The sequence below is a fragment of the Lolium rigidum genome, chromosome 6 (genome assembly GCF_022539505.1).
Source record: "Lolium rigidum isolate FL_2022 chromosome 6, APGP_CSIRO_Lrig_0.1, whole genome shotgun sequence".
NCBI classification, from domain to species: domain Eukaryota; kingdom Viridiplantae; phylum Streptophyta; class Magnoliopsida; order Poales; family Poaceae; genus Lolium; species Lolium rigidum.
In genome coordinates, this window is record NC_061513.1 from 102,606,330 (window position 1) to 102,631,503 (window position 25,174).

Genomic DNA, 25,174 nt, shown 5'->3' on the forward strand with positions numbered 1-25,174 from the left:
TTTCTTGGCAGCGAACACACGAAATCTTCGATGCACGGCCTAGTTAGGTTTAGTTTTTTTGCAATATTTTATATTTGTGTCTACCATGGTTCAAACTATGTATTAGTTTGTGGAAAATCATGTTCCAAATTATGTCTTCGTGTAAACCACGTTCCCAATTATGTATTAGTTTTTGGAAATTGAAATAAAAATGCCAAAAAAATATTTTAAATTTTTGGGGCGGCGTTTGGGGGACGCGGCTGGGGAGCGACGTACCCCAAACGCGGCACGAACAAAACATGACCCCAAACGCTCGATCCGGCGCGGTTTGAGAGACGCGACTGAAGATGCTCTAATCTGATGTTTTCACGGGCCGATGAAGAATGTGGCTTGATGGGAGGACGGAAGGAATCATCCCATCTGCACACAACTGATCCCTCCGCCCTGTAAATCAAATCGGCAGGTCCTGCATTGCACTTGACAAACGGATCCCTGCATTGCGCGGCCCAAATAGGAAGCAGCGAGAACACTGGCGCTCTGCACTTTTCTGCAGTGACGATATGCACACGGGCGCTGCATATGTCCACACGGTGCTCTGCAGCATGAGCACCGCGAAACACGGAACCACCACATGCCGGTAGTTTCCCCAAGGCCCAGTTGCAGTGCCACTAGCATACTTGTACAATTTGTGATGATTGTATACTAGTACTACTACAACAAAGTGACGTGTGATTACTGGCTGTACAGAAAACAGTCCATCGCACCGTTGTTTATGCGCCTACGTGATGACGCACTAAAAACGCATCAACGTTTTGTGCGTGCACGGCCGACAGTTCCCGCTTTGACGCGTGCGTTGATGCGCCCGCTCAACCGCTGGAGCAGGAGCCCGGAGAGGAGTGTGTCGGTGTCTTGGCTTCTTTGCTTCACGACTTATTATGCCCGACAAGATAAAGACTCGAGCAGTAATTTAGCACTTAGCAGCACTGTGGACCAGTGGTTAGCTAAATAGTTCAAGCTTGCAAGAAGATGTGGCTTGTCTGCTCAAACTCTTCTGCAATACGAGCCTAACTGGATTGTGCAGTGCTGTTACGTTTGACAAAGTTGCACAGCATTCTGAAATAAGTGATAGTATGAGCTCAGTTCATCGTATCTAATTTCAGATTGCTCTTCCCGTGAACATGCCGACAGACAGCAGATTTCTAGGCAGATGACCTAAGATCAGATACATCAATCAAGATTCTGAACCATCACCACCATATCTCGACTGCGATTTCATCAACTAATGTTACGTATCGTATACTCTGTCACTATGCGCACCGTAAAATTCAGGTATAGCTCCACCTCCAACCTTCAGGGAGGCGCCACTTCCTGTGCCAGTAGATCGACACCCTCGACCACGAAGGGAAACCGAAACTGTAGTCCAACGCCTCATCTGCCAGACCTCCGATCGACAGGGGTAGCCAAACATACCGGGAGTCTCTCAGGTCCGACGGGTTCCACCTGTCTGCCATGAAGATAAATGTACCAGGCAAGCCGGGGAGGGGAAGCACGAACGTGCTCTGAGATAGGAACGTTGTCAGACGGAGAAAATGGTTGCCTCCGACGCAGGGGTTCCCCAGCGTCTCCCATGGCCCCATGATCTTGTGGGCAGCATGTGCCAGTGCTGGATTAGGAGCCCAGCCTGAGCAGCGCGAGGTGATCATATAGTAGATTCCTTCTACCTTGAAGACTGCCGGAGCTTCCCTGAATCGTCTTATTAATATCCTCCGCATCGCCAGTGTGACGTTGAGATAATCCTTTGTCAGTGGACTGACATGAAGCTCGGTATTACCGCGAGAGGAGTAGAAGAGATAAGCCATCCCGTCGTCATCTTTGAAAACTGTCATGTCTCTGCTGTCAAATCCATGCGGCTGAAAGCTATACAGGTAAGTGAAAGGTCCTGTGGGAGAGTTGCTGACAGCCACACCGACAGATGCTTTGGTGTAGTTCGCATCGTCAATATGCATCCACATGACATATTTCCTAGTGTGATCATTATATACCACCTTAGGTCTCTCAAGCACCTTCGATTTATGAAGATCATGGGTGATGTTGGTACGCTCTCCAGGAAGCACAATTCCTTCGTTTGTCCATGACCATAGGTCCTTTGAGGAGTAGCAGCTTACCCCTATAAGGTCTACCTGGAAAGAACACAAACATAAGCAAAACATCAGGACACAACCTACTCATGCAGATAATCAAACAACAGTCACATCGCAAGTTCAAAACAAATGCTAAATAAACAAAGAATAATTAAGCCAGATTTAATAACAGAATTTCGACTTACCCGGCGTGCCCCTTCAGGATGAACTTGGTAGGTTGGTCCATCTTTGTTTTCTCCATACCAATAGTATTTCGAAGTCCTGTGATCATATAGAATCCCGCCACCATGGGCTTGAATGGCATTTCCACTAGTGTCCAGCCACACCCTACCAGGATAAAAGGACATGCTATCATTCCCACCCTTTAGGGGGTTTATAGCAGTCGCTTCACTAGGGAAGAACGAATCGTGTAGTGCTGAGGAGCCATCAAGATATTCATCGATGATCTTCGAAGTCTTGTGAGGACCCCGACGTTTCACTGCACGAGGATTCAACTTGTGAGGAGGTGGCAAGCGAAACTGTTCTTCCTCAACCTTTTCCAATTCTCTGATGGCATGTAGCTGGCTAGAACCGATACGGCCAAGCCCAATTTTTACTTGACGGGTGATGAAAAATAAGCAGACAACGAGGGCAAATCCCACCAAGCCCCATACAATAAAGTTGAGAACAGAAGATTTTCGCTGTTTGTTCCTCATCTTCAGTTTCATTTTACTAACCTTCATAAGAAAGCAGCAGTAATAAATCCACTGTGACTTTAATCCATATAAAATGTTGAACAAGAATTGACCATAAAAAGCATATCACTAACTAAATAAATAAAACCGCTACTCTTCTATATATCAGGAGGAATAATCATTGATCAATCTAGGCCAACAGAGCAAAGAAGTTATGTAATCATAGGCAGCCTTATTCAGCCACATATTCATGGTGAAATATTAGCAAAACTTCAAAAACCATGGTGAGGTTTGAGCAAGCTACAGGGAGCAATGAATAGTAGCATTCTGTTTCTCACTCTTGCATAAGTTGATGGTCTAAACATCATGTTTATACTTGTAGAAATGGAAGCTAGAGAAGAGCACAGCATATTACTAACACCAACATTGCTCATCATAGTACACCAGTTTCAATAGCTGACTAACTGCTAGGTTTGTTTAGCACCATGTAACTGAAGTTCAGGATTTGCCGCAATGCAAAGATGTGAATAAACAAACAAAGATGCAAAGTCGTTGGCACTGCATAATCAGTGGGTAAAATAAACATGAGGAACCAACGAATCTGCCGTACGAAGCAATTCAGTGGTTCATGTAATTTCGTTATCTGGTATCTGCATTGAATGTTCTGGTTGATGAAGTTCAGAACTAACTTGACAAATATACCCTCAATAAACGGCTGTTTGAGATGTTTTCTAGCATCCGACTGAAATTTGAAATAAAGCAATTGCTCGTCACCACACAACTCAGAGCAGCACCCTAGAATAAGGCAATCGAAGTCACCAAACTATGCTGTACCTACTGTTAGTAGTTCCCTAAATCACGGACTGACAACTACCGCTTAACCGCACCTACAGGAATTGACAGACCATCGCTGAACCCCGATTCCGATCGCTCGATCTAGATCGGGGTTCGAATTCACTCGCCTGATTCACTCCATGACTGGATACAGGATTGCAGGCACAAAACAGGAGCTACGTAAGCACGTACCACGGATACCGTTGGCATCGTCCTCAACGTCGCTGCTCGATTATTACGTTGTCGATCACCGCCGCGCCGTCATTGGTGTGGTTGTTCAGGGAAGGCGGCCCAGTGGAGAGGAAGTTGACGGTGGCGTGGGAAGGAGCTCCGGTGGGGGCGGCGCGTTAGGAGGAGCGGCAGAGGGGCGGCGCTAGAAGGAGAAGGGGGCACCGCTTTGGGAAGAACAGCGGCGGCGGGGTGGAATTTGAAGGTACACGGTGGAGGCCTGGAGGGCGAGCCGGTGAGGCAGGGCTGGAGTTCTTTTTTTCACTCCGTAGTTTGGTTATAGGTAGGGCTGAGACAGGATGATTTGCACATTTTCCACACTTTATTTTGCAATTTGTATATATTGTTTGAGACTGGAGAGACGACCGGGGTCGTGACACGCAGTGTTAGGAAGCAAACCGAGTAATCGTAGCTGTTGTAGTGAGCATCAATTCAGAAAAGAAAAGTGAGCATATTTTCCACTGGCTAATGTTTGGTTCCTTTAATTTTTGTCGTCAAAAGATGCTCTTCGAGTGCAGAAGTATTTTAAACATCATATAGTTGCAAGAGGTCAATGTTTTGCCCGTAGATGCTCATACGAACTGTAAATTTTGAACACATGTTCAGTTTCGCCCAAGCCCACGTAACTAAAGCCAGGCAAATCAACTGCAACCGTAGCAATTTTGATGCGACACGTTGCTCTTTTAATAGTCAAACAAAAACAAAACAAGGTGGATACCAAGAGAAATATCAATCAGAGAGTAACAAATATGGAGGCAACTTTGCATGACATGATATCAAATATAGAACACAGGATCACACATTAAGATGAAACTATGTCACTGAAAAGACAATCGCACAGGCGAATACCAACACCATTTTGCACATAGCTACTACCAATGGCCATATGGGCTTTCCTAGACCCCAATCATTTGTACACATCCAGGAAGCTATCAACCCTTTAGATGTTGAAGTGGCCGGGATGTGAAAACACAAAATAGATCACGTAGTTCCACAGCTGCTTCGAAAACCGCCGCTGGTAATAACAGGCACACAACCAACAAGTACCCAACAACATGCCACCGTTCAATATGAAAGGTGGAGATGCAGATGATGGACCTAAAGGAAAGTATCTTCATCAGAGGTAACTGTCAGCCCTACAGTCAGGCTCTGTATCTCTATCATAAGTGGAACCTACTCATGTGATGAGAAATCGCCACAACTTCTTCCCTGGCGATGCTTTCTCTTCTTCCTCTTCATCTTCATCTTCATCTTCCTCTTCCTCTTCCTCTTCCTCTTCCTCTTCCTTTTCCTCTTCACCGTTAGCATCGTCCTCTTGCTTATCAAGCAATCCATTAGATGGTTCAGTTGCAGACTGGAACGACAAAAACCATTGAAATAGTCAGGCAAAGGGGTCCTCTAACAATACCAGAGTCGATATATGTGATCAGAACATAAAATGCACAAAACAGTTGTTAAGCTGAACAGATAACAAGAAGTTAAACATGCTCTGACAGAGGAGTTAAGAGCCATCTCGCCCAGCAGAACATTAGATTAGGGAAAAAGGCATCTAACTGCATAACAGTTAGGAAATAAAAGAACATAACCAAGGAGGATTATAACAAGATTATTGGAACAGTGCAGGACATTTAAAAACTGAAAACGGGCCAATACAGCAGGAAAGAGCACATGGTGAGGAATGTAGCAAAAAAGAGCAGTTACCACTGTGATATCCTCTGAAGGTTCATCATCATCAGCAAAATCTGACTCGTCAACTTTACCATTTGCAAAGGCCAGATCATCATGTACATTTTTCGAACACTTCTCTTCTAGGATTGATGGGCTGAAAACATGGACATGTTAATGCAGGAAACAAATTTATTCCCCAGAATTGGCAGAAAGATTATGTTAGTTGTGCAGAAATATAACATACCAGTTTGAAGTAATTTCTCCTCCAACTACGGTCTGAATAGTGCTCCTTTGGTACTTTCGGCTTGGCTCTAAATCTTCGATTTGATCACAAGCAAACAGATAAGACCTCTTTTTCCCAACTTGAGGTACTTCTCCAGCTTCGTCGCCTGGCTGATTGGCGATATCAACAGGTTTCGGAAGGTTTCTTGGTACACCATTATGAACATTATCATGATCAGCGCTCCTCTCAGCAGAGCGTTTGAATATCACCTGCGCACATTTTCGAACCCAGGATATTGGTGTTGGGGCTGAAGGTGACACTTCTAGTTTCCTGTCGAGAAGCTTTGGTGAACAGTTCTTAGGAGTTGCATGATGATTTTCACCAGAAGGGAGGACACCATTCTCATTCATCTTTGACTTTCCACACTCAGTCAAAGACAGTTGTTTACTCTCGGAATCGATTTTCAGTTCTTCCAACACATTAAGTTGCTGAATTTGCTCTGTTATTGCTTCACGGTCTGAATGAAGCAGTTTTCTTTGCTCTTGCAGCTTCTCCCGTTGATTATTAAGGGCTTCAATTGTAGTTTTAATCTCAGACAGCTCTTGCTCTCTCTTCTCACGCTCCAAAGCAGCCTCTTTCCTCTCATCCTCAAGTTTCTGCAGTTCAAGCGCAACATGCTCTAGTTTTGACTTGATCGTCTCCTTTTGAGAATTTACGTACTCAAGCTCCTTGGACTTTTTCTGCTCAAACTCTTCTTCTCTTCCCTAAATTTAGAATCTATTTCCATCTGCCTTGCCTTGGCCAAATTTAGTAACTCCATTCTCTGATTATCAATGTCTCTTGTAAGATCTTCTCTCTCACGCTGAATCGTACTTAGCCAACTTGCATGTTCTAGCTGCATCTTGCTCATTAGCTCTTCATGGTCACGGGAGAGGGTTTCTGAATTACTTTTGAACTGGGCACATAAATTTTCCTTCTCTTGTTTGATGATATCTGATTGATTTTTGAGATGCTCAGTTATTACTCTTCGCTCTTCAGCAATTCTGGCAGCTTCCTTTTGTAACTCCTCTTTCTTTTCATCAATGAACTCCCATTCGATCTCAAATCTTTCTTTTTCTCCTTGCAGCCTATCAGCATCAGCCATGAGCTCCTTTTGTTGAGCTCTAAGATTGTCAATTTCTTCTTTAAGATCCATCTGCAAAGTAAGCACATTGTCTCTCTCTGCTTGGGTTATTGCAAGATTTTGCTGCGCATGAATTGCTTCCAGCTTCACCTCTTCAAAGAAAGCCTTTTCCTTCTCCAAATCTAATTTCATCTTCTGTATTTCCTCTCTTTCTTTTTGTAGTTCGATGTGTAATGCTTCTCTATCAGAGAGGAGCTTTCCTTCCTCCTCTTTCAACTCATCTGATCTCCCTGATAAGGCCTCTTCCTTGCTTACTAATTCAGCAAGCCGGAGGTCAGCATTTCGTTCCTTTTGAGCAAATGCCAGCTCTCTCTCACTGAGAGCTCTTTCTCTTTGATCCAGCAAAGTCCTCTTCGTCTCCATTTCCGCCTCGAAGGACAAACGCTTATTCTCTATCTCAGTTTCAAATTTAGACTTTCTCTTCAACAATGCCATTTCTTGTTCCTGATTGAGCCTTTCAATCTCAACCTGCAACACAAGTCAGGATGATTCAGAAGACGCAAACCCACTATACTACAATCATCTACAATGGAACTGGAAAACCATACCCGTTCTTTATCTGCAATAGTTTCTTGGAGAATCAACAACTCACTCTCCCGTTTGTCAAGCACAGATTCCTTCCGAGCTATAGCCTGTGATCAAAGCAGTTGTAATACAATTCTGGCAGAAAATAAGGCTGCTAATTAAAAGGATAGGTGAAACCAATACATACTTCCTCCCTTGAAGCTACTGCCTCCATTTTAAGATCCAGCTTATTTTTCTCTTCCATTAGAACTATCCGTTGATCTTCAAGAATCAACTTGTCCTCTTCTAATTTTTTCTCTGAGCGAGTTACATAAGCTAACCTCTCAAGGATGTTTTCGTCCCTCTGATTAAGCAGTGCTTGCTCTTTCAGTAGTACCTGCTCCTTTTCATGCATCATTTTCTTGGTATCATTCAACAATTTCCTCTGTGAGTTAATCTCCTTTTCTTTGGCCTCATACCTGCAATGACATACTTGGTTTAGATAGCAAAGAAGAGAGCCGGTACACAGGACATTCATTTGAATGAACGAACGTAGTGCACACTTCACAATTAACTGAAACAGAATACACCTCAATTGATAGTACCATACTCAAAACTGAACTGCACTAGTTAGAAGGGCCAACTTCTCAAAAACTGAATACTCACGCAGATTCACTAGAAATGCGATTTCTTCTAAGCTGATCTTCACGGTCTTCCATGTCTCGTAAACTTCTCAAAGCAGCGTTCCGTGCACGAGTGGACTCTGCTTCCAAGGACTTTGCTGCGAGAAGCCTCTCTTCTGCCTCATCAAATTTCTTTTGAGCAATGTCCATCAATTCAAGCGCTTCAGCTGATTTGGTTTCATATGAAACCTTCAGTTCAGCTGTTTCCGCACGCATATCATGCAGTGCCTTTTCAAGCTACATAAAAGCATAAAAAGTGGAAGATGAAGCAAATATATGAAGTGGGACAGAAAATTGATGTAAAAGGTCTAATATTGGTGAAGAAGTGGTTTTAAAAATAGCCAATAAGTGGAGACCATGAGGTTGATAATAACTTGGTTTCATATTCTTCACATTTGGCATATTCAATATAATGTCCATTATTAACAACAAATCCATGAATCATACGAGAATTTATTTATTACAGATTGCACAACAAAAAAATGGGGCTCATATATGATTAGTTGAAACAGAGACTTACATTAGCAACACACTCCTTCTGAACTCCTACGTTCTTTTTTAGGGTTTCTTCTCTCTTTCTTGCTTCACCAAGAGCAGATTGCTGGGAAGCTCGTTCACGTTTGTGCATGATCTCGGCAGAGAGCAAGGAAGCTTTAAGTTGTTCAATCTCAGATGTCAGCTCCTTTCGCTCCAATAATATAAGCCCGAGATTGTGCTGGTAATCATTAAGCTACAACGGAAAAAAAAATGAGCATGAAGTCACAGCTATGCAGCAGTTCCCAAACAAGATAGCTTACAGCACATAGTGAACATTTGTGGTAGACCAGGGAGACATGTGATACTGTATTCTGGATTGGAAAGCAAAGTAAATGGTACACAGGGCAATTTATATTTACATTGAGTGCTTTGTAAAATTAACTGTTATAAATGGTTCTTTCCAACTTGTTCAACAACCTGATCAGCAAACTTTAACACTACTAAAAAAACTTGTAAAGTAACAGAAACATTAGCTTCAGCACAGGACTTGCAGGAGATGAAAGTTCAAGAAACTGTTACATTAGCTTCAACACAGGACTTGTAACAAAAACTGTGGTATAATGTTTGCTGAAGACAGGTGTAAGAGACAAAAGCAAACCTACGTATGGTTTGATTAATCGAAAGAACTTCCCTATAAGCCTGTAAGGGTTGGGCTGACAAACTGTTCGCCCAAATTTAGCACAAAATATGCACGGTTGGATGCTGACAACAATGAATAAAAAAGGCTTATGCAAATGTGAATTCAGCAATAACCGTGGTTCCCTCCAGCCTTTATGAATGTTAGAATGCACTAAACAATAGTATACCGGAGCAATACAGACTATAGGCGCAGCGGCTGGAACCCCTATGTATCAAGAACCAAACCCAATCAAGCAGATTGATGAAGGGGGACACGAGGAAAAACAGCAATTAATTCCAGTCAGACACAAACGAAACCAATCTGCAAAATCTCTGCCTATAACAACAGTCAAAAACGACTAGTTTCTTTGTTAGGCAACCCATCCAGCACAAACACGGAAGGCAAGAAATGAGGCCAAGATGACGTTTTCCCCCCGCAAATAATGCGCTCACGGAGTAACGCCATTGCTGGCCTAAAGAAACCAAGAAACCTTGGGAGGGATGGAACCGAAACGCAGCCGCCAATCCTTTTCACCTATCGTGTTTTTCCTCTTCCCCAAAAGACTACTCCTCCATGCGCAAGAACGGCGAAACCAAGACCCGGCGCATTCGAAACGCAGCGCCAGGGGACTGGGGAGGGGGGGAGTGAGGTACCTCGGACTCGATCCGCGAGATGTAGCCGATGAGCTTGGCCTTGTCGAGGCGCCTGACGGACTCCTCGTCGAAGCCCGCCTCGCGCAGCTTCCTCCAGATCGCCTCGTCCCCGGCGCCGACGGGCGACCGCGGGCTGGCCATGGCCGGAACCCTAGATCTCGGCGGCGGCGACGGCCCCGGCGACGAACGGGCGAGGTCCCCGTGGCAGCGGCCGCCGGGCAGGTGGAGGTCGCCCTCTCCCCCGGAACTCCTTTTTCGTCGCTGGCTTTTCCGCTGCGCGAGTCTCGTGTGCGCGACGGCGAGTTGGGTGTGTGTCCGGGGTTTTTACCTGGCTTTGCTGGGTGGTGGGAGGGAGAAGGAAGGGTTTGGTTTGATGGGTGGAGGAGAGACCGGTTCTGGATGGACCCGGTGTAGGGAGAGATTGATGACTGGCAGATTCTGTGTCCTGGTTGCCTGCCGTTGTATTGTAGGTCAATCCCTGACTTTGCCATATTTTTTGCCAGCTTTGAGCGTTTCCTAAGGGCATGTACAATGGTTATATCTTAGCGATGCCACGTAGGATAATTGATGACATGGAGGAAAGAGAAACATGAAAAAAGACTTTGCCTTCTCTTAGCTAAGAGATGATCTCTTAGCACAATCTCTCTCACCACATATTTAGGGATGTCTCATTACTAAAGATAAGACTAAAAAATAACCCATTGTATATCATGTTTTATTGTTATATCTAACTATGTGGCAGGGTTAAGATAAGACAACCATATCAACCATTGTACATGCCCTAATTCACGGAATATATTTCCATCTGTTGCGTTTGCTGAATATTTCCACAACCCTATTGTGATCTTCACTTGTGGCATTTAAAACATTTTGTCATACACTTTTAAAAAATAACTCATGCACTGTATTTTTTCCTCTTATAATATAATACATGTTGGGTTTGCAAATTCTCCATAACTGACAAATGAGTGTCGCGGAGACCGCATGCTACGCCGAATGTGTGGCCATACCAAAAAGGACCCAATTGGGAACGATGTAATTCACGATAAGTTAGGTGTGGCACCAATCAACGAGAAGCTAGTCCAACACCGACTAAGGTGGTTTGGGCATATCCACCGAAGGCCTCCTAAAATGCCAGTTATCACCGGAATTCTAAAGAGTATGGATGAGATTAGAAGGGGCAGAGGACGACCGAAGTTGACGTGGGCGGAGACGTTAAAAAGAGACTTGAGAGATTGAAATGTACCTTAAGTCTTCGCTCTTAGTATGAATGCGTGGAGATCAGCGATCCATGTGCCTTAATCTTACTTTATTCTCTTTTCCCCTTCTTATTGTTTGGTTCCATTTGTTTCTATTGAATTTCATATCTAACCTGCCCCAACTTGATTGGAAAAAAGGCTTTGATATTGTTGTTCAATTTTTCATAAATATTTACCTAAATGTTACTAGTTCGAACGAATGTGCAACATGACCAAAGCAGTACCACAACTCCTACCTCCCATTGTTCTCTCCTACCTAGTAATTTATTCCAATTCTTCTTCGCCTTTCCAGTCTCTAGTGCTAGACAATTCACTACTCCTATTTGACTATGATAAATTGATTGGAGGGACATGATGTATGTGAAATTGTGAATGGTTGGATGTTGGTCCAATGGTTATTCCCAAAGGTAAATCGGGTTTGTATCACTTAATAATGCCATACAAAAATTGTTACATAATATATGTCTTTTCAGGAAAAATCGACCATGGGGAGATGGTCGCGTACAGAGTCGTTTTATTATGATTATACTGCCTCGGATTCCAATACAACTTGCCAGTATTTCATCGTATGCTATCATCGTTCTGCTTTCTAATGTTATGAGGCGGGATTGAGATTTATAGAACCATCAAGCAACTAGTCTCCTGGATAATTTCACGATTCGCCAAAATTAACGTCGGTTTATCAAAAACAAACCGCTCTATTCCACATTCTTACCCTTCTCTCTTCCATCACATATTATAACGACACTTTTTTTTAAAGCATGCCATTGGAAGCATGTAATGTTTGAAAAGCATTTCTCGGTAAGTTTGGATAGTAGCACATCATTCCATTATCACCTGTCATCTTGCGACAAATGACGTTTTAATTTATTGAAAATGTAAGATCAGTTTATTTTTTGAGGAATAAAATAAAGGCTCATTGTACTCGAGAATGTAAGAACTATTGTAGATTTCCAATATAGTAACAAACTTTGCTTTTATTTATTATTAGGGAGGGGGCATGATTTTTTACAGGAAAGCTTGATTAACATGTACATGGCAATAACCTAGGCTTAACGTGCGTCGAATTGAAATTGTATTTTGTACACCGGACATGATACTGGTTTATACGCATTAAATGAGAAAAAACATAAAGTACTGATATAACATGTTCATGTGCATTCTGCCATGTCAAGCAGTACTGGCGTGTGACTTTGAATTCGAATTTCAAACAGGCAGGATAAGCTTTATCTATTCACCACCGATGCTACTGACCAGAGAATCTACACGTTTGGATGCTAGCCGGCGACCAAGGAGCAACCCATATCCATAGCCCCATATCAGGGTGCAGGTGGGCCGCACCGCGGAAGACCGCATTTGCGCCGCACAGGCCACTACAATTTTGCGGTTTGCCGCGAGCCGCCGCGCTTATCCTACGTAATTTTGCGGCGCGTGCGGCGCCGCGTTTGATTGGCCGCGTCGCTGTCGCAGACTCATCGGGGACGGTAATGAGCTCGTATTCTGAGCAAGGGGATGGAGGTGTGGGGCTTCCGCGTCAAATTAAATGCGGAGCATACCGTCGCTGCGACCGGCTGCTGGCCTGCTGTCGTTAGCTCGCTGCTCTGACGCACAGCCACAGGAGGGCCTGCCGAATTTGCTGACTCGCTGCGCTATGCGGCACCCCGCGGCAACCGTGGGCCAGCCTGCATATGCCGTTTTATTTTCCTGACTAACCGTGGGCTTCCGCAGATACAGTTAGCTGGGCCGAAAACTGCGGCGCCGCGGATGGCCCGTTCCCGCTTGCACCGTGAGCCCCATAGGCTCGGTCCACGGGAGGAGGCGTCCCTCGGAAGGGAGAGACCTTTTCGGCTGTGTATTAAAAAAACACCAAACCAGCTCGGCCACAGGTGTAGTATCCTGTAAAGCATGACCCGTGGGTCCAGCAAGATGCCACGGCCCACACGTCGGTGTCGGACGTTGAATCGTTTGCGGCGGCTACGGAAAGAGAACGGAGCTGGCTTCTCCGAGAAGACCTACAACAGCACTGCCGCTTTCAGAGCCGCGACCGACGCTTTCGTCCGCTGGCGCCGCTTTGTCCTCTCCCGCGAGTTCGGCATCAACTCGTCGGAATGACATGTGGGGATGGAAGGTCGGGGCCCGGTTGAAAGTGACGTGGGCTGTGGAGGCGCTTGGTGGGAGGTGCAGTTTGGTGGGTTTCGGCGTGGCGCCCAGCGCGCTTGAGCTGTGGGCGTGGTGGCGGCAGCGGAGCGAGGGGTCCAAATAGTTGGCCGGTGGGTGGATATGATCATCTGGATGAGGAGAGGGTGTCAGCCTGGCTCGGGAGTGGCGCCACGCGAAACCGCATCCGAGGCTGCTGGGTAGGGAAACCCCAAATTGGGTCCAAGGCTTCCATTTTGACGGCTGCTTCCCATCGGCCCCATTGCAGTTCCTCGCTTTGACCGCGACGTCTCTTCCAGCTCTGAGAGTTTGGAGATCTGGAACTGGATAGAGGACAAACCTTTGCTCTCTACAAAAAGAAAGACTCTGCACAATGATAATTGTTTTCTAGGACGAGGAGATTTTACTCGGTGGGATAATATTGGATCTCATAAGAAAAGGAAAAAATATACAAGCATGACCTTGACTTTTATGAAAAGGACCCCAACAAAATATCAAGAAAAGCAATCGGGTCCCTCTCCACCGATGAGGAAGATGGGCTCCACGCTAGCGCCATCGCCGAGGACAAACCCACTTGGCATCGGTGCTACAATGAACGTCATAACATAGTCACAGAAGGAACCTGAGTCCCTCCAAACTTCTTCCCAACCACCAAGGCGAAGGATAGAAGGGGATAGAAAGAGCAACGGTCAACCAACTCGAATTTATTCCATCGGCAATGAGATAGGGACATGGGAGCAAGGGACACCAAAGCAAATCCTCACCATGGAACCACGAGGAAGTGCCAGCATAGGAAACAACAACACTCTTGCTTGTCGCCTCATTGCCACGTTGTCGAGGAAGATATGCGTGAGGTAGAGCCCCAGTGGATCTGGATTCGGCCTCCTTTTTATTTGGTGGGAGGAAGCTAACAACGAGAAAATGTAGAGCTACTAGAAACGAGACACCCTTCCACAAGTCATAGGCCACCATGGACATCGGCAGAGACAGAGAGGCCGCTAAGCGAATCTAGGGTAGAGGTTGAAGTACAAAAGTTGTCACAAGGGCACACAGGAGAAAAGTCGAGGTATTAAGCGTTCTTGCTTTTCTTTTCTACTTCGCGCAAGAAAGAATGAGCTTCCACATTGACAATTGCATGTATTCGTTTAGAACAAAATTAAAAGGCAATTAAGATCTTGTGTATGGTTTGCTTGATTCTTGAAGCCAACTAAGAGTAGATATGAAATCCACTCGAGAGTGAAGTATGCTTTAAAGATGACCTCATAGAGTATGTTGCAATCAAACCTAAACTGTCAATCCTTAGGATCAGCACCGTGTACTTACTGTCATAGTTAACGCTGAGGCCACTTAAATTTTGAACAAGTGTGCCACGTATATCAAATCCATCACAATCTTCTAGTAGATGCGGGTAAGTCCAGGAGCTTGGAGCAACTTAGAGCTACTATATGGAAAGCCACAAATTATGCAAAATCATAAAATAACTATTTTTCTAAGATTTTAGTTGAAAAAATGCACCGAATAGATCCACAAAAGACCTGCACTGTAAATATTACTCATCCCATATCAGCAGTTAACTATGAAAGTAAGTACACGGTGCTGATCCTAAGGATTGACAGTTCGAGTGGTCATTTTTACGATAACATAGAATGTTCCAAATCATGGCGGGTTAGAAAATTCAGCACCAATCGCTCCCGCTAGCACCGATGCGGCCACCTCCTAATGTCATGCATATCTCACGAAGGGGGATAGTTTTTTGAGTGGGGAGGATGTTATATCGGTAAACCAGATATTTTACTTTAGCAGATGGTAACGATTTTTTTTTTAGGAATGGTAACGAAATATCTGTGTCAATTTCATCCAAAACTCAAAAAGGCCAGTTTTCAGTCAAAAAAGAATGCCAGTTTTCATTAGTTGCAGCATGGGTACAGGCCAGCTTTCTATCTCTTCAGCCCGTTTCAACTTTCAACCCACGGCCCGGTCCAAAACACGAACAACATCACGCTTAACCCTAGAACTAGTAGGCTTTCTAAAGCGCCTCCTCTCAGAACCCCAACGTCCCCTTCTCCCCTCCTCGCTCGCGCGTCTCTCGGAAACCTCTCCGGCGGCCGGCCACCCTCCTCGTCAGCGATGGTGCCCCGTAGGCATGGTGAGTACCTCCTCCACTCCTTCCCCCATTTTCTCTCCTTTATTGGAGATAATCGCCGTCGAAGTTGAGTAGCCGCTTGGTCGAAGTCCGCCCGAGCTCACCCGGTCCGCTTATCGGTTTCCCATCGCCCCGTTCGTTTCTGCCAGCTGCTCTGTAGCTGTTTTTGTATTACTTTGGGTAATGCGTGAATCCAGTAAGTTGTGTGGGATGGGATATGAGGCGTATGCTTTTAGCCAATTGCAGGTCCAACGTGTGCCAGGCCCAGGTGTGTACCACGCTCGAGAAACCTAGTGTAAAAAGTTCAATCAATCCCGGAGTTTAGTCACAGTTCCATTCCAACCTAGAATACTAATTCGGCGAGTCTTAGAAGTCACTAATTCTCAACAAGTTCCATTGTCAAGCGCTCATCGTGTTGCAGAGATCCCTTGCCAATACTTTTAAATGAAATTTCATCTATCAAATTGATAAAAAAATACGTCAACAACTGAATTTCTACCTAACAACACACTAATGGTTTAGCATGAGCAGATATGTTTTTAATCTAAATATCACATGACCCATACACCAAATGAATCTACAAACATATAAATAGTTTACATATAATAGCAGTTTGGATGCATGTGAGAGTAAGTAACCCACACGCGGCTCCACGCCTCTTCAAATTCTTCATTTTTAAGCATCTGGTTCACAATCTTGTGAGATTCCACTTTGAATAAACCTTCTGTACTACATAGAGCACCCAAACGCTCCTTGACTTTACACAAGACATGCCATTTGCACCATGGATGAGTTGTTCCCGGCAAAACCTTCAAAATTGCAACCTCCATCGCTCGGCATTGGTTCTGCACCACCAAAGGAATGCCGATTAGATACAATAAAATTAACTATACATCAATTTGGAAGAGAATCCATGCTTCACATCTGCATGACCTTACAAAAGAATATAAGGTCTTACATGTTAAAACTGTAACTGCATGTTCCCATCCCATCATTTTGACAAACTCTGTTAAGTCCCACTCAAAAGATTCAACATTTTCCTCTCTGAGTAGCACACCACCGGATTTTGGTTCACTCGAACTAGAGCATGTCATATACATTTATCCTATATGTCAGTGTTGGATGTGATTGCATCACCAAAATACTGGTACTGCATCCGGCTCTTCCCGGTAGTCCAATGATTCATGATCCTACCTTCATCATCAACCTGGACATTATAGGTGAACTCTCGATTGTTTGCTCCCATATATCACAGAAAACCTCTAGTCTTGTGAACATAGTCATCAGCGTGCTCACCGCTGATCTTGCTGTACAAGGTCTTCAGTGCCCTATTGGTGATGGTACATTTTCCATTTTATCAAAGAAACTACTCCCTCTGTCTGGAAATAAGTGAGTTGGATTTGTCATTATCGCATGTATCTCGACATGTTTTAGTGTCTAGATATAACATGCGAAACTAGACAAATCCGAGTCACTTATTTCCGGACGGAGGAAGTACCTATACTGTTGTGCACCTTCCCCGGAGTCATATTGTTTTTCCTTAGTTGTTTCACTAGATCCTTGGTGTAGCTGTCAAAGTGCCTATGGGATGGCCAATGTGCCAGTCCCCAAATGATTTGCCTGTCCCCCAAATGATGCTGATAATTCATGGCTGTGTCTTTCCCTGTGCTTAAAGGAAACAATTAGTGTGAATTCACCATTTTTGATTTCCGCTACATTTTCCATCAATGTCTAGACTCACCGAGCATGGACATACCATTTCTTGCATGCACTTCACTTGGTCAATGTTTAATCTGCTCGTCCTGTAGCGAACACCATAACCAGATCCTATGAATACAAATTGTGGAAATCATATGCTTCAGCAATTGAATCAAACAAAATTTCTGCTGCCGGTACAATAACTTCACTTTCCCCCTTGTGGGGAAATCACAGTGTGTTTGCTCCAATTCACTCACCTGAGAAGAATTTAGGTCTCTTCTAGAGGTGCATTCCCAGTCCGACTCCTGCAATTTATAATATTTTTTTTCATCAATGGTTGCATCTTTTTTGCACTTTTGAGTCGCGTATATTAGATAGAATTTCCTTGGTTGTTACAAATTTAACAGAATAGCTATTTCTAAAAAAAAAATTGGGTCAATTCTGGGCTGAAATTTCATCCAATCTTTTTACTACGAACATGAATCGCAATAGACACCACGGCAAATTTCGTAAGAGTAATTGTCCGTGCTTAATTGAAAATTCTAGTGTCATTTTAAACAACACGCCTAATGCAGATTCTTGAAATACATGCATCTCTAACCTCATTTCCTGACCTTAGCATCTATTAATTCACTGAATTCAAAACGAAGAAAACTCCCTATAGTTAGAACACAAGAACTAACAATTCGAGAATCATTACCTTCGTCTCCTAAAACAACTGCATTTTCCCCTTTTCCTCTAACTTCATAAGCAGACCCCTGTGGCGAAAAATCTGAATTAACCCGTCTTCCAATTATTCCTTGAGCCCCCAACAGCAGTCTGATTCCCCACTGTAGATTACGCTTACAAGGCTTGCCCGCACGGCTTCCGGTGGGCAGTAGGTCAACCAAGATTGAACACTCAATGTTGAGTTCTAAATTCTAACTGCACATAGCGCAACAAACCTGAGCAATCACATCTGCTAAACTGGGAACGAAAACAAAACCTAATTTTACCACACCTAGAGAGTTAGAAAGGGAACGAAAAATACTTGACCACCCAATACTAGGCTGTAGATCTTGGAAGAAATTTCCTAGCTTGTGCTTGCGCTATATTGGATCTGTCAATTAACACCCATTTTCTCTTGGCTGCAGCGAAGATGGTGGAACTTGAAAGTGACGAAGAACCCTTGGTTCATGAAGAGGCCATGCTGGAAGATGATGATACTGATGATGAATATGTAGAATCAGAAGATGATTCAGAGGAAGAAGAGTTGCAGGCTGAACCTTCAAAGAAAGCCATATACAACAAGGAGCGGCTCCTTGAGAAACTTGAGGACATAGCCTGGCCGGAGAATGTGGACTGGATGCACAAGCTTGCCATTGATCATGACCAGGGGGAAAAGGTTGATGTGAATGATGACCTTACCCGTGAGCTTGCTTTCTACACACAGGCTCTGGATGGCACGAGGCAGGCCTTTGAGAAGTTGCAGTCTAAGAAGGTCCGTTTCCTCAGGCCGGCAGATTACTATGCAGAGATGGTCAAGACTGACTCTCACATGCACAAGATCAAAGGAAAGCTCTTATTTGAGAAGAAGCAGATTGAGGAGGCTGAGGAGAGGAAGAAGGCGAGAGAGTTGAAGAAGAGGTCAAAGGAGGTGCAGGCAGAGAAGCTTAAGGAGAGGGCCAAGGAGAAGAAGGAGAACATCGAGTCAGTGAAGAAATGGAGGAAGCAGAGGCAACAGGGGGGATTTTCTAAGGGGAAGGAGGATGGGCCAAATATTAACTTTGAAGTCGAAGAAGGACTCAAGCAACATAAGAAGCAGAGGCCTGGTGTTGCTCCTGGTGATAGGTCTGGTGGAAAGCGAGGTAAACAAGGGAAGAACAGTAGGTCAAAAGATTCCAAGTTTGGGCATGGTGGTCGTAAAGGGATGAGGAAGCAAAACACTGCTGAGACGACGAATGACTTCAGAGGATTCAACAACCAGAAGGGCGAGCCAGGAAACAAGAAGAGGAAAATGTTTTGATACATGTTGCAAGAGTCTGTTCCTGCTTCCTTGTGACGCTATTATGTTCATGCTGTTATGCTGTCTAGCTGCAGTGCTTTATCACTTGATGCAAAAGTTAAGACTTTTGGTTATGAAATGCAGTTAATCTTAATATTAGAAGTGTGCTAAGCTGCTTGTGTCTTCCTGTTGTTTACTTATGCAGCTTTATTTTATCAGTGTACAGCCAAGGTGAACGGAGTAACACTCCGCTAGTTTTGTTGGCTGTTAGGGTCATGTCTTGGTTTCTTAGATTACCCTAACTGGCTGTTGTTTTTGTTGGGAATGGTTTGTTTTTCAGCCTTGCTCAAATTGAACTAACAGGTTTAATTATAATGTATTGTTCTTTCTTATTGCTATTTCTTATTATCTCTTGTTCTTTATTGCTATCCATGACCAGATGCAAATCATTCTTTCCTTGCTATAATTCTGAACTTGGAAGAACTTTTGCATTAACTGCATATCTATTGCAGCTTTGGATGATCTACACTGTTTGCGACGAACTCATATGTCTACATTCTCCAGGCTGCTTTTTATGGTTGTTGATGGTTCAAAGTTTTTACGTGATTCGCTTATTACAGTGTTACACGTTCTCTAAAATATGGCTATGGTAGCTTGCAATGCATGTCCTTTGACTCTTCCTTTTTGTCCAGACAGCAAACTGTAGTGACGTTTGTTGCTGATGGTCTTAAATTTCTGATCTGTTTTGAACACTGCCTCAACTCCCAAACCAGTGTACACGAGTAATAAAATTAGCAAGGCCATAAATTTTACGGAGTTGCCAAGCAGTAGATACTAGGTACAAGCAAGAAAAGATTGTCTAGACTTACTCAAAGCCGAAAGGCTTCAAGATGCTTGCATCTCTCTTTACATGATTAACAAACATCACTCCAGATTGATACACAAAATTGTGTGCAGAAACGAAATAATGAAACATAACACAAACAAACTGTTGGCTTGTGCGGCTTTAGTACTCCCCCATGACGCTCCTCACAGTTTCTTTATTGCTGATTTGCTGAACACTGGATCCACCATATATAACACCTATAGTTGAATGCACCATTCAACTTATTCTAATTCACCAAATCCTCTATATAGCCAGAGCAGGAAGTGTGGTGACTAAAGGAAAACTAACTAATCACGAGAGATGAAGAAGGCATCAGCTTGCTTTAGTGAGGCTTTCATATAAGAGTATGTAGCTGTTACGTGTTACCACTGAACTCATGTGCTGAGCCAAATAATGTCTATACCATGGACTCCTCAGTCATCTCAAGATTCTCGTCATCGAAGAATAACGAGTGGTTGTGGCTCTTCACCAAGCTGATGTAGTGGCCATGGTTTGGCGCACTTCCGACATGAACTAGCATGGCAAAAAGGGAATATTCCAAGTCCGAATTGTCGACAGTGTTGATGAGTTTAAGCTTTAGTGGGAAAACAACTCGATATGATAGCGGCCAAGCTGTTCTATGTACTTGAAGCGCTTGAGATGAATTACCACAATGTTTGGTGGTTTCTTTATCTTCATTATTTTCTGTGCTTATTATAAACTGTAATCTACAACATCAATCACAATCCAAAGTATATGAATAATCCAAGTAGAAAACTGCACAAGTAATGCAACAAATTTGATTACTGAACATCACACCAAAGTATGATAGGCAATATGAAACTCAAGGCCTGCTGGCACTCAACAAACATAGTTTTAGTGAAATAACTGCAACTCAGAAGTTTGATATGCTAGTGCATACATAGGGTCTTATTGGTTGCTCGCATGGTTTTTCGCGTTTCTGCAATTTGGCCTAATAGTTACCGTACGAGAGGAAACAAGCTTTGGGCCAACTTTTTTTTTTATATATAGAAATAGCCAACTTTGTCATTATGTTTGGATGCCAACAATTTTACTTGGGCTCAAGTGAAGAAACTAGAAGCACTTTGTTTGGTTGTATGCAGGTTGAGGAGGATTCGTGATAAAGTCTACATGGAAGCCTCGACGTTGTGATTTCATTTCCGTCATCGATTCGTCGTTTCATCGAGTGTTTCAAATTTGGTTTCGTGTTCCTTTTTGAGTAATTTGTGGACGAGCTTACTCAAATTTTTGCACACGATCGACCATTTCAAAATTCTCGGAGAGTAGCTTCACCTCATCATTTCATACTACTTTCGTGCTCAAAGTTTTCGGTTTGGACATTCGTAAACGAGTAGATATACAACAACGTACACTATACTTGGAAGATGTAGATCTACCCGTATATATACGAATGTCAAAATGGAGAACTATGAACACAAAAGACGCGCGAGGCTACTCGCCGAAGGAATTTTGAAACGCGCGAACGGTTGCGACGAATTTGACTAAATTGAGCCAAAAAAGCTTCATATTCGAAAGGAATATCTTGAGAATTTGCAAATTTATACAAGGAATGCTCACTTTATTTGCGTCCACTCTTTATTTTCGCCGTCTTCTAGAGGAGCGAGCAAAAAAAAAAAAAAACCTGAAAACACTATGAACACGCTCACTTCGTTGTCACACTGTCTTCCGGATACGGCGGCGCCTCACCGGCCAATCCAGCTGCGTTCCCTATACGGCTTGGGTCGGCTACCCGGCTCCAGATCGAACCTCTCGTCCACGCTGTCTCCTCTGATTGGTCCGTGACACGTAGCTCCACGTGGTTAACCGGCCAATCCATTGCGGGCCCCTGATCTCGAAAGTTCGCAACTGCCCGGGCCCGCGAGCTATACATACGATCCGACGCGTGGAGCTTCTCCAGAGAGATCATCAAACAGTTTTTTTCAGTCCCAAAATAAATACTGTTGAATTCCGTTTCATCTGCCATCTTCCTCGCGGAAGGATTCCGGCCGAATTGATCGGAGAGACGAGGAGGAGGAGCAGCCATGGCCGCCGCTCGAGTCCGATGGCGATTCCTCGCTCTGCCCCTGGCGCTGCTCCTCGCGATCGGCTCGTCGCGCGGCCTCGACCCCGCGCCCAAGCCCCCGGTCCCCAAGGCCATCTCCGTGAGTCCCCTCCCTCCCTGAACCTCTCGTGCCACGGCTTGATTTGATCGTGTCCCGATCGGAGCTGACGGTGTCGGATCTGCGGTGCAGGACCTGAGGGACGCGATCGTGAAGGGGCTGGGGCTCCAGTCGGAGGAGCTCAAGGTGTCCGGGTTCGACGTCAGGGACGCGCTGGTGGGGCAGGCGGTGGCGTACGAGTTCGACATGGAGGTCGGGAGGAAGGCCGTGCCCGTGCGCCTGCTCGAGGACGTCAGCCGGTGGGACTTCGTCGACCTGCCCATCTTCCGCTCCCAGGCCGACGCCGACGACACGGCGGCGCTCGCCGAGATCGGACGCGGCGCCAGAGGGACCTTCGAGCCGACGCTCCCGCCCTTCCAGCTCGCCGGGCCCATGGAGCTCTGGATCCAGGACGGCGACGATGTCAGGCTCGCCTTGCCGGTAAGAGCATGTTTAATAAGAGAGCTCACTGACCGGCTATAGAGCAATGCCATGTCACATAGAGTCAATATAAAGCCCATCCATATAATAGGCTAGCTATTAGATTGGCTGCTCTAGCACGTGCTTCTAGGCACTTTGTAAGAGTGAAAAGGTGGGCCTACATTGATAAAGTACTACATTTTTATAGCTCACTATTGTATATGTTGACTCTAAGTTGACTATAGATGACATGTCACTTGGCTTATAGCCAGCAGCTGGCTACGCTATTGAAATTGCTCTAAGAGCATTTACCTTTTTGCCGTATACTGTGGTTGTCAGTTGTGAATGTGGCCTACTGACCTCTTTGCCTACACCTGAAATCTCCAGGAAAGGATAAGTGGTTTTTTAAAAAAGGAACCGGGCATGCTTACCTTTAATTATCCTAGTTTTATCTTAGACATTAAGATGTGGACAACCGTATGGGGTTAAGAGCTAGTGATAGATATTTGTCATCATTCTTCATGTCAGACAATAAGACCTGAATCTAAGCTCAGGAAGTTTAGCTTAATAGTATTATAAATTTATTCATCTCAAACATCCAAAGGTAGCTAAGATCAAAGGTTAGGTTGAGTATGAACCAAATAGCTTTGTGGTCAGGTAACAGTGTCCAAATTACATATTTCTGTCTTAAAACAATAAAACATCAAATGTGGCTACGGTAAGGGGATAGATGATAGCTTAGAAGCAGCACATATCCTACCAATCTCACTCTCAAGGTTCTTTTTGCACAATGTGGTTATGAACTATGACTTTCATCCCTAAGAGCTTACCAAGAAAATGTTCATTTAGCTACTGTGTTTTTTGCTTGCTTAATTTGGCTATCACGAGGTATACCATGGACCCGTTCATCTATATGACATTGCCGTACATGTCAACCATTATGGTGCAGCCTGTTTACATATATTCTTGCTTATTGAATGTTTTTCATACATGCCTTTTTCTAAATTTTATCGTATCAAATATGAGATGCTAATCCTATGCTCCTGTACAGCATGACGTGGAGGCTGGAACTCTGAAGAAAGTTGTTCTTGCTGATGGTGCAGTCGTAACAGTGAAAGGTGCTAGGGCAGTGAGCCTCCGTTTGCCCCTTGAACTGCCACTTCCTCTCAACCGTACCACTTACAAGGGTCGTCTGTCGAGCTTGCTTTCCATCGCTCAAGCTCTACGTGGTGCAGCTCGGTCTAATCAGAAACCCCTGCTCTCCCTGCGAATTGAGGGTCCAACCTCCTTAACCTCAACTCCTTCTATGTCTCCCAATGACAAGCTGAAGCTCAAAAGGTTGGCCCCAGGTCAAGTGGAGCTCTCCTCGCGTGCAATCCCTGCTGCAACCGATGACGAGGATGAACCACATAACACTGGAATGTGGCCTCTCTTGTCATTGAATGCATCAGATGGCAGCCTGCAGGGGCTTGAGGATCTGTTGGCGTCATTTCTCGCAAAGAAGGCGGGTGAGAAGGGCACGTTCAAGTTGTTGAATGCACGGGCGGCGGCACAAACATATGTCAAAATGGGCTTCACGGTAGAGAAGAGTGTAGCTGATGGGGAGGTAGACTGGTCTAATTTGCCCGAGTGGAAAACAAAGCCCAAGAAGCTGAGGGTGCATTATGAAGTTCTTGCCCGTGTGGAGCGTGGCCAGGCTATTCCTGAAAGGATTGCCCAGGTGCCGCCTTTCCATGCCGAGGAGGCCATGTCTGAGAGCATGCTCACCGGGAATGTGTCGAGATCGAAGATGGAGGCAGTCAATCCGCCACCTGTTTATTTCAGTCTGTGAGATCTGTAGGTGCCGGAAGCTCCTTTGGTTGACTATTATAGCAGGAGATGGCAAAAAGGATCACAAGCGGCAGAAGCTTCTTTCTTGTTACTGACATTCTGCGTTAACATCATACTCTTTGTATTCTATATCCTGGCTAGCTCTGTAATTGCCAATACGATTGATGAGCCCTCACAGTAGAAATACAGAAATAAGTAAACTGTATATAAATCCTCCTCGAAACTCAAAGCAAGAGTGCTTAGTTCCCAGCCTCTGCAGAAGTTATACACAATGCTGTTTTTCCTTTTTCAACTTCATGCATTAACATTGTGGGTGGTTTCAAAGTTTGAACTAGAAATTCCAACTAAACTTGAAGTGGGATACAGGCGAGGTCTCGATTGCCACCAAGACATGTTTCTCTTCGCACCTCATATCAAGAGAAAACGTAGCTTGTCAAGTTGGTCTCATTATTGATCTCAGAAAAGTTTGATCACTTGCAGAGCGAACAGGTGGTAGCAGTGGTACTTTGAATTAGAACCCTGGTTCAGGCTAAATATCGAACTCTCACAATCGCTGAGAATCTGCAAACGTGAATATCCACGAATAAGTGGATGCTATGGTCGGAGAAAAGTACAGGAATCACACCAACATTTTATCGTCGAGTCCCAGTACTTGCTCAGTTGCTCTTGCTCAGCGAACACACCAAGATTTGATCATGGAGTACCCGTACTT

At 44.4% G+C, this 25,174-nt stretch overlaps 4 protein-coding genes across 4 annotated transcripts; 2 read left to right on the forward strand and 2 right to left on the reverse strand.

The window, feature by feature from the left end:
* Positions 1-1,041: 1,041 nt before the first annotated feature.
* LOC124667245 lies at positions 1,042-4,054 on the reverse strand. The gene is made up of 3 exons (XM_047204548.1): positions 3,821-4,054; positions 2,306-2,836; positions 1,042-2,159 (listed from the first exon to the last, which is right to left on the reverse strand). The coding sequence occupies exons 1-3, from the start codon at positions 3,836-3,838 to the stop codon at positions 1,305-1,307; spliced, it is 1,404 nt and encodes a 467-aa protein (XP_047060504.1). The 5' UTR covers positions 3,839-4,054; the 3' UTR covers positions 1,042-1,304.
* A 583-nt stretch (positions 4,055-4,637) lies between these two features.
* On the reverse strand, positions 4,638-10,082 carry LOC124659374 (nuclear matrix constituent protein 1b-like). The gene is given in 9 exon segments (XM_047197268.1): positions 4,638-5,210; positions 5,558-5,678; positions 5,769-6,507; positions 6,510-7,398; positions 7,479-7,562; positions 7,643-7,913; positions 8,101-8,354; positions 8,638-8,847; positions 9,927-10,082. Coding segments are annotated over 9 exon segments (2,886 nt in total). The 5' UTR covers positions 10,068-10,082; the 3' UTR covers positions 4,638-5,033.
* A 5,304-nt stretch (positions 10,083-15,386) lies between these two features.
* On the forward strand, positions 15,387-19,358 carry LOC124668073 (probable rRNA-processing protein EBP2 homolog). Its single transcript, XM_047205275.1, has 2 exons — positions 15,387-15,488; positions 18,317-19,358. The coding sequence occupies exons 1-2, from the start codon at positions 15,470-15,472 to the stop codon at positions 19,186-19,188; spliced, it is 891 nt and encodes a 296-aa protein (XP_047061231.1). The 5' UTR covers positions 15,387-15,469; the 3' UTR covers positions 19,189-19,358.
* Positions 19,359-22,095: 2,737 nt separating this feature from the next.
* On the forward strand, positions 22,096-24,811 carry LOC124663049. Its single transcript, XM_047200805.1, has 3 exons — positions 22,096-22,215; positions 22,306-22,653; positions 23,684-24,811. Exons 1-3 carry the CDS (start codon positions 22,096-22,098, stop codon positions 24,461-24,463), a joined length of 1,248 nt encoding a protein of 415 aa, XP_047056761.1. The 3' UTR covers positions 24,464-24,811.
* Positions 24,812-25,174: the final 363 nt, after the last annotated feature.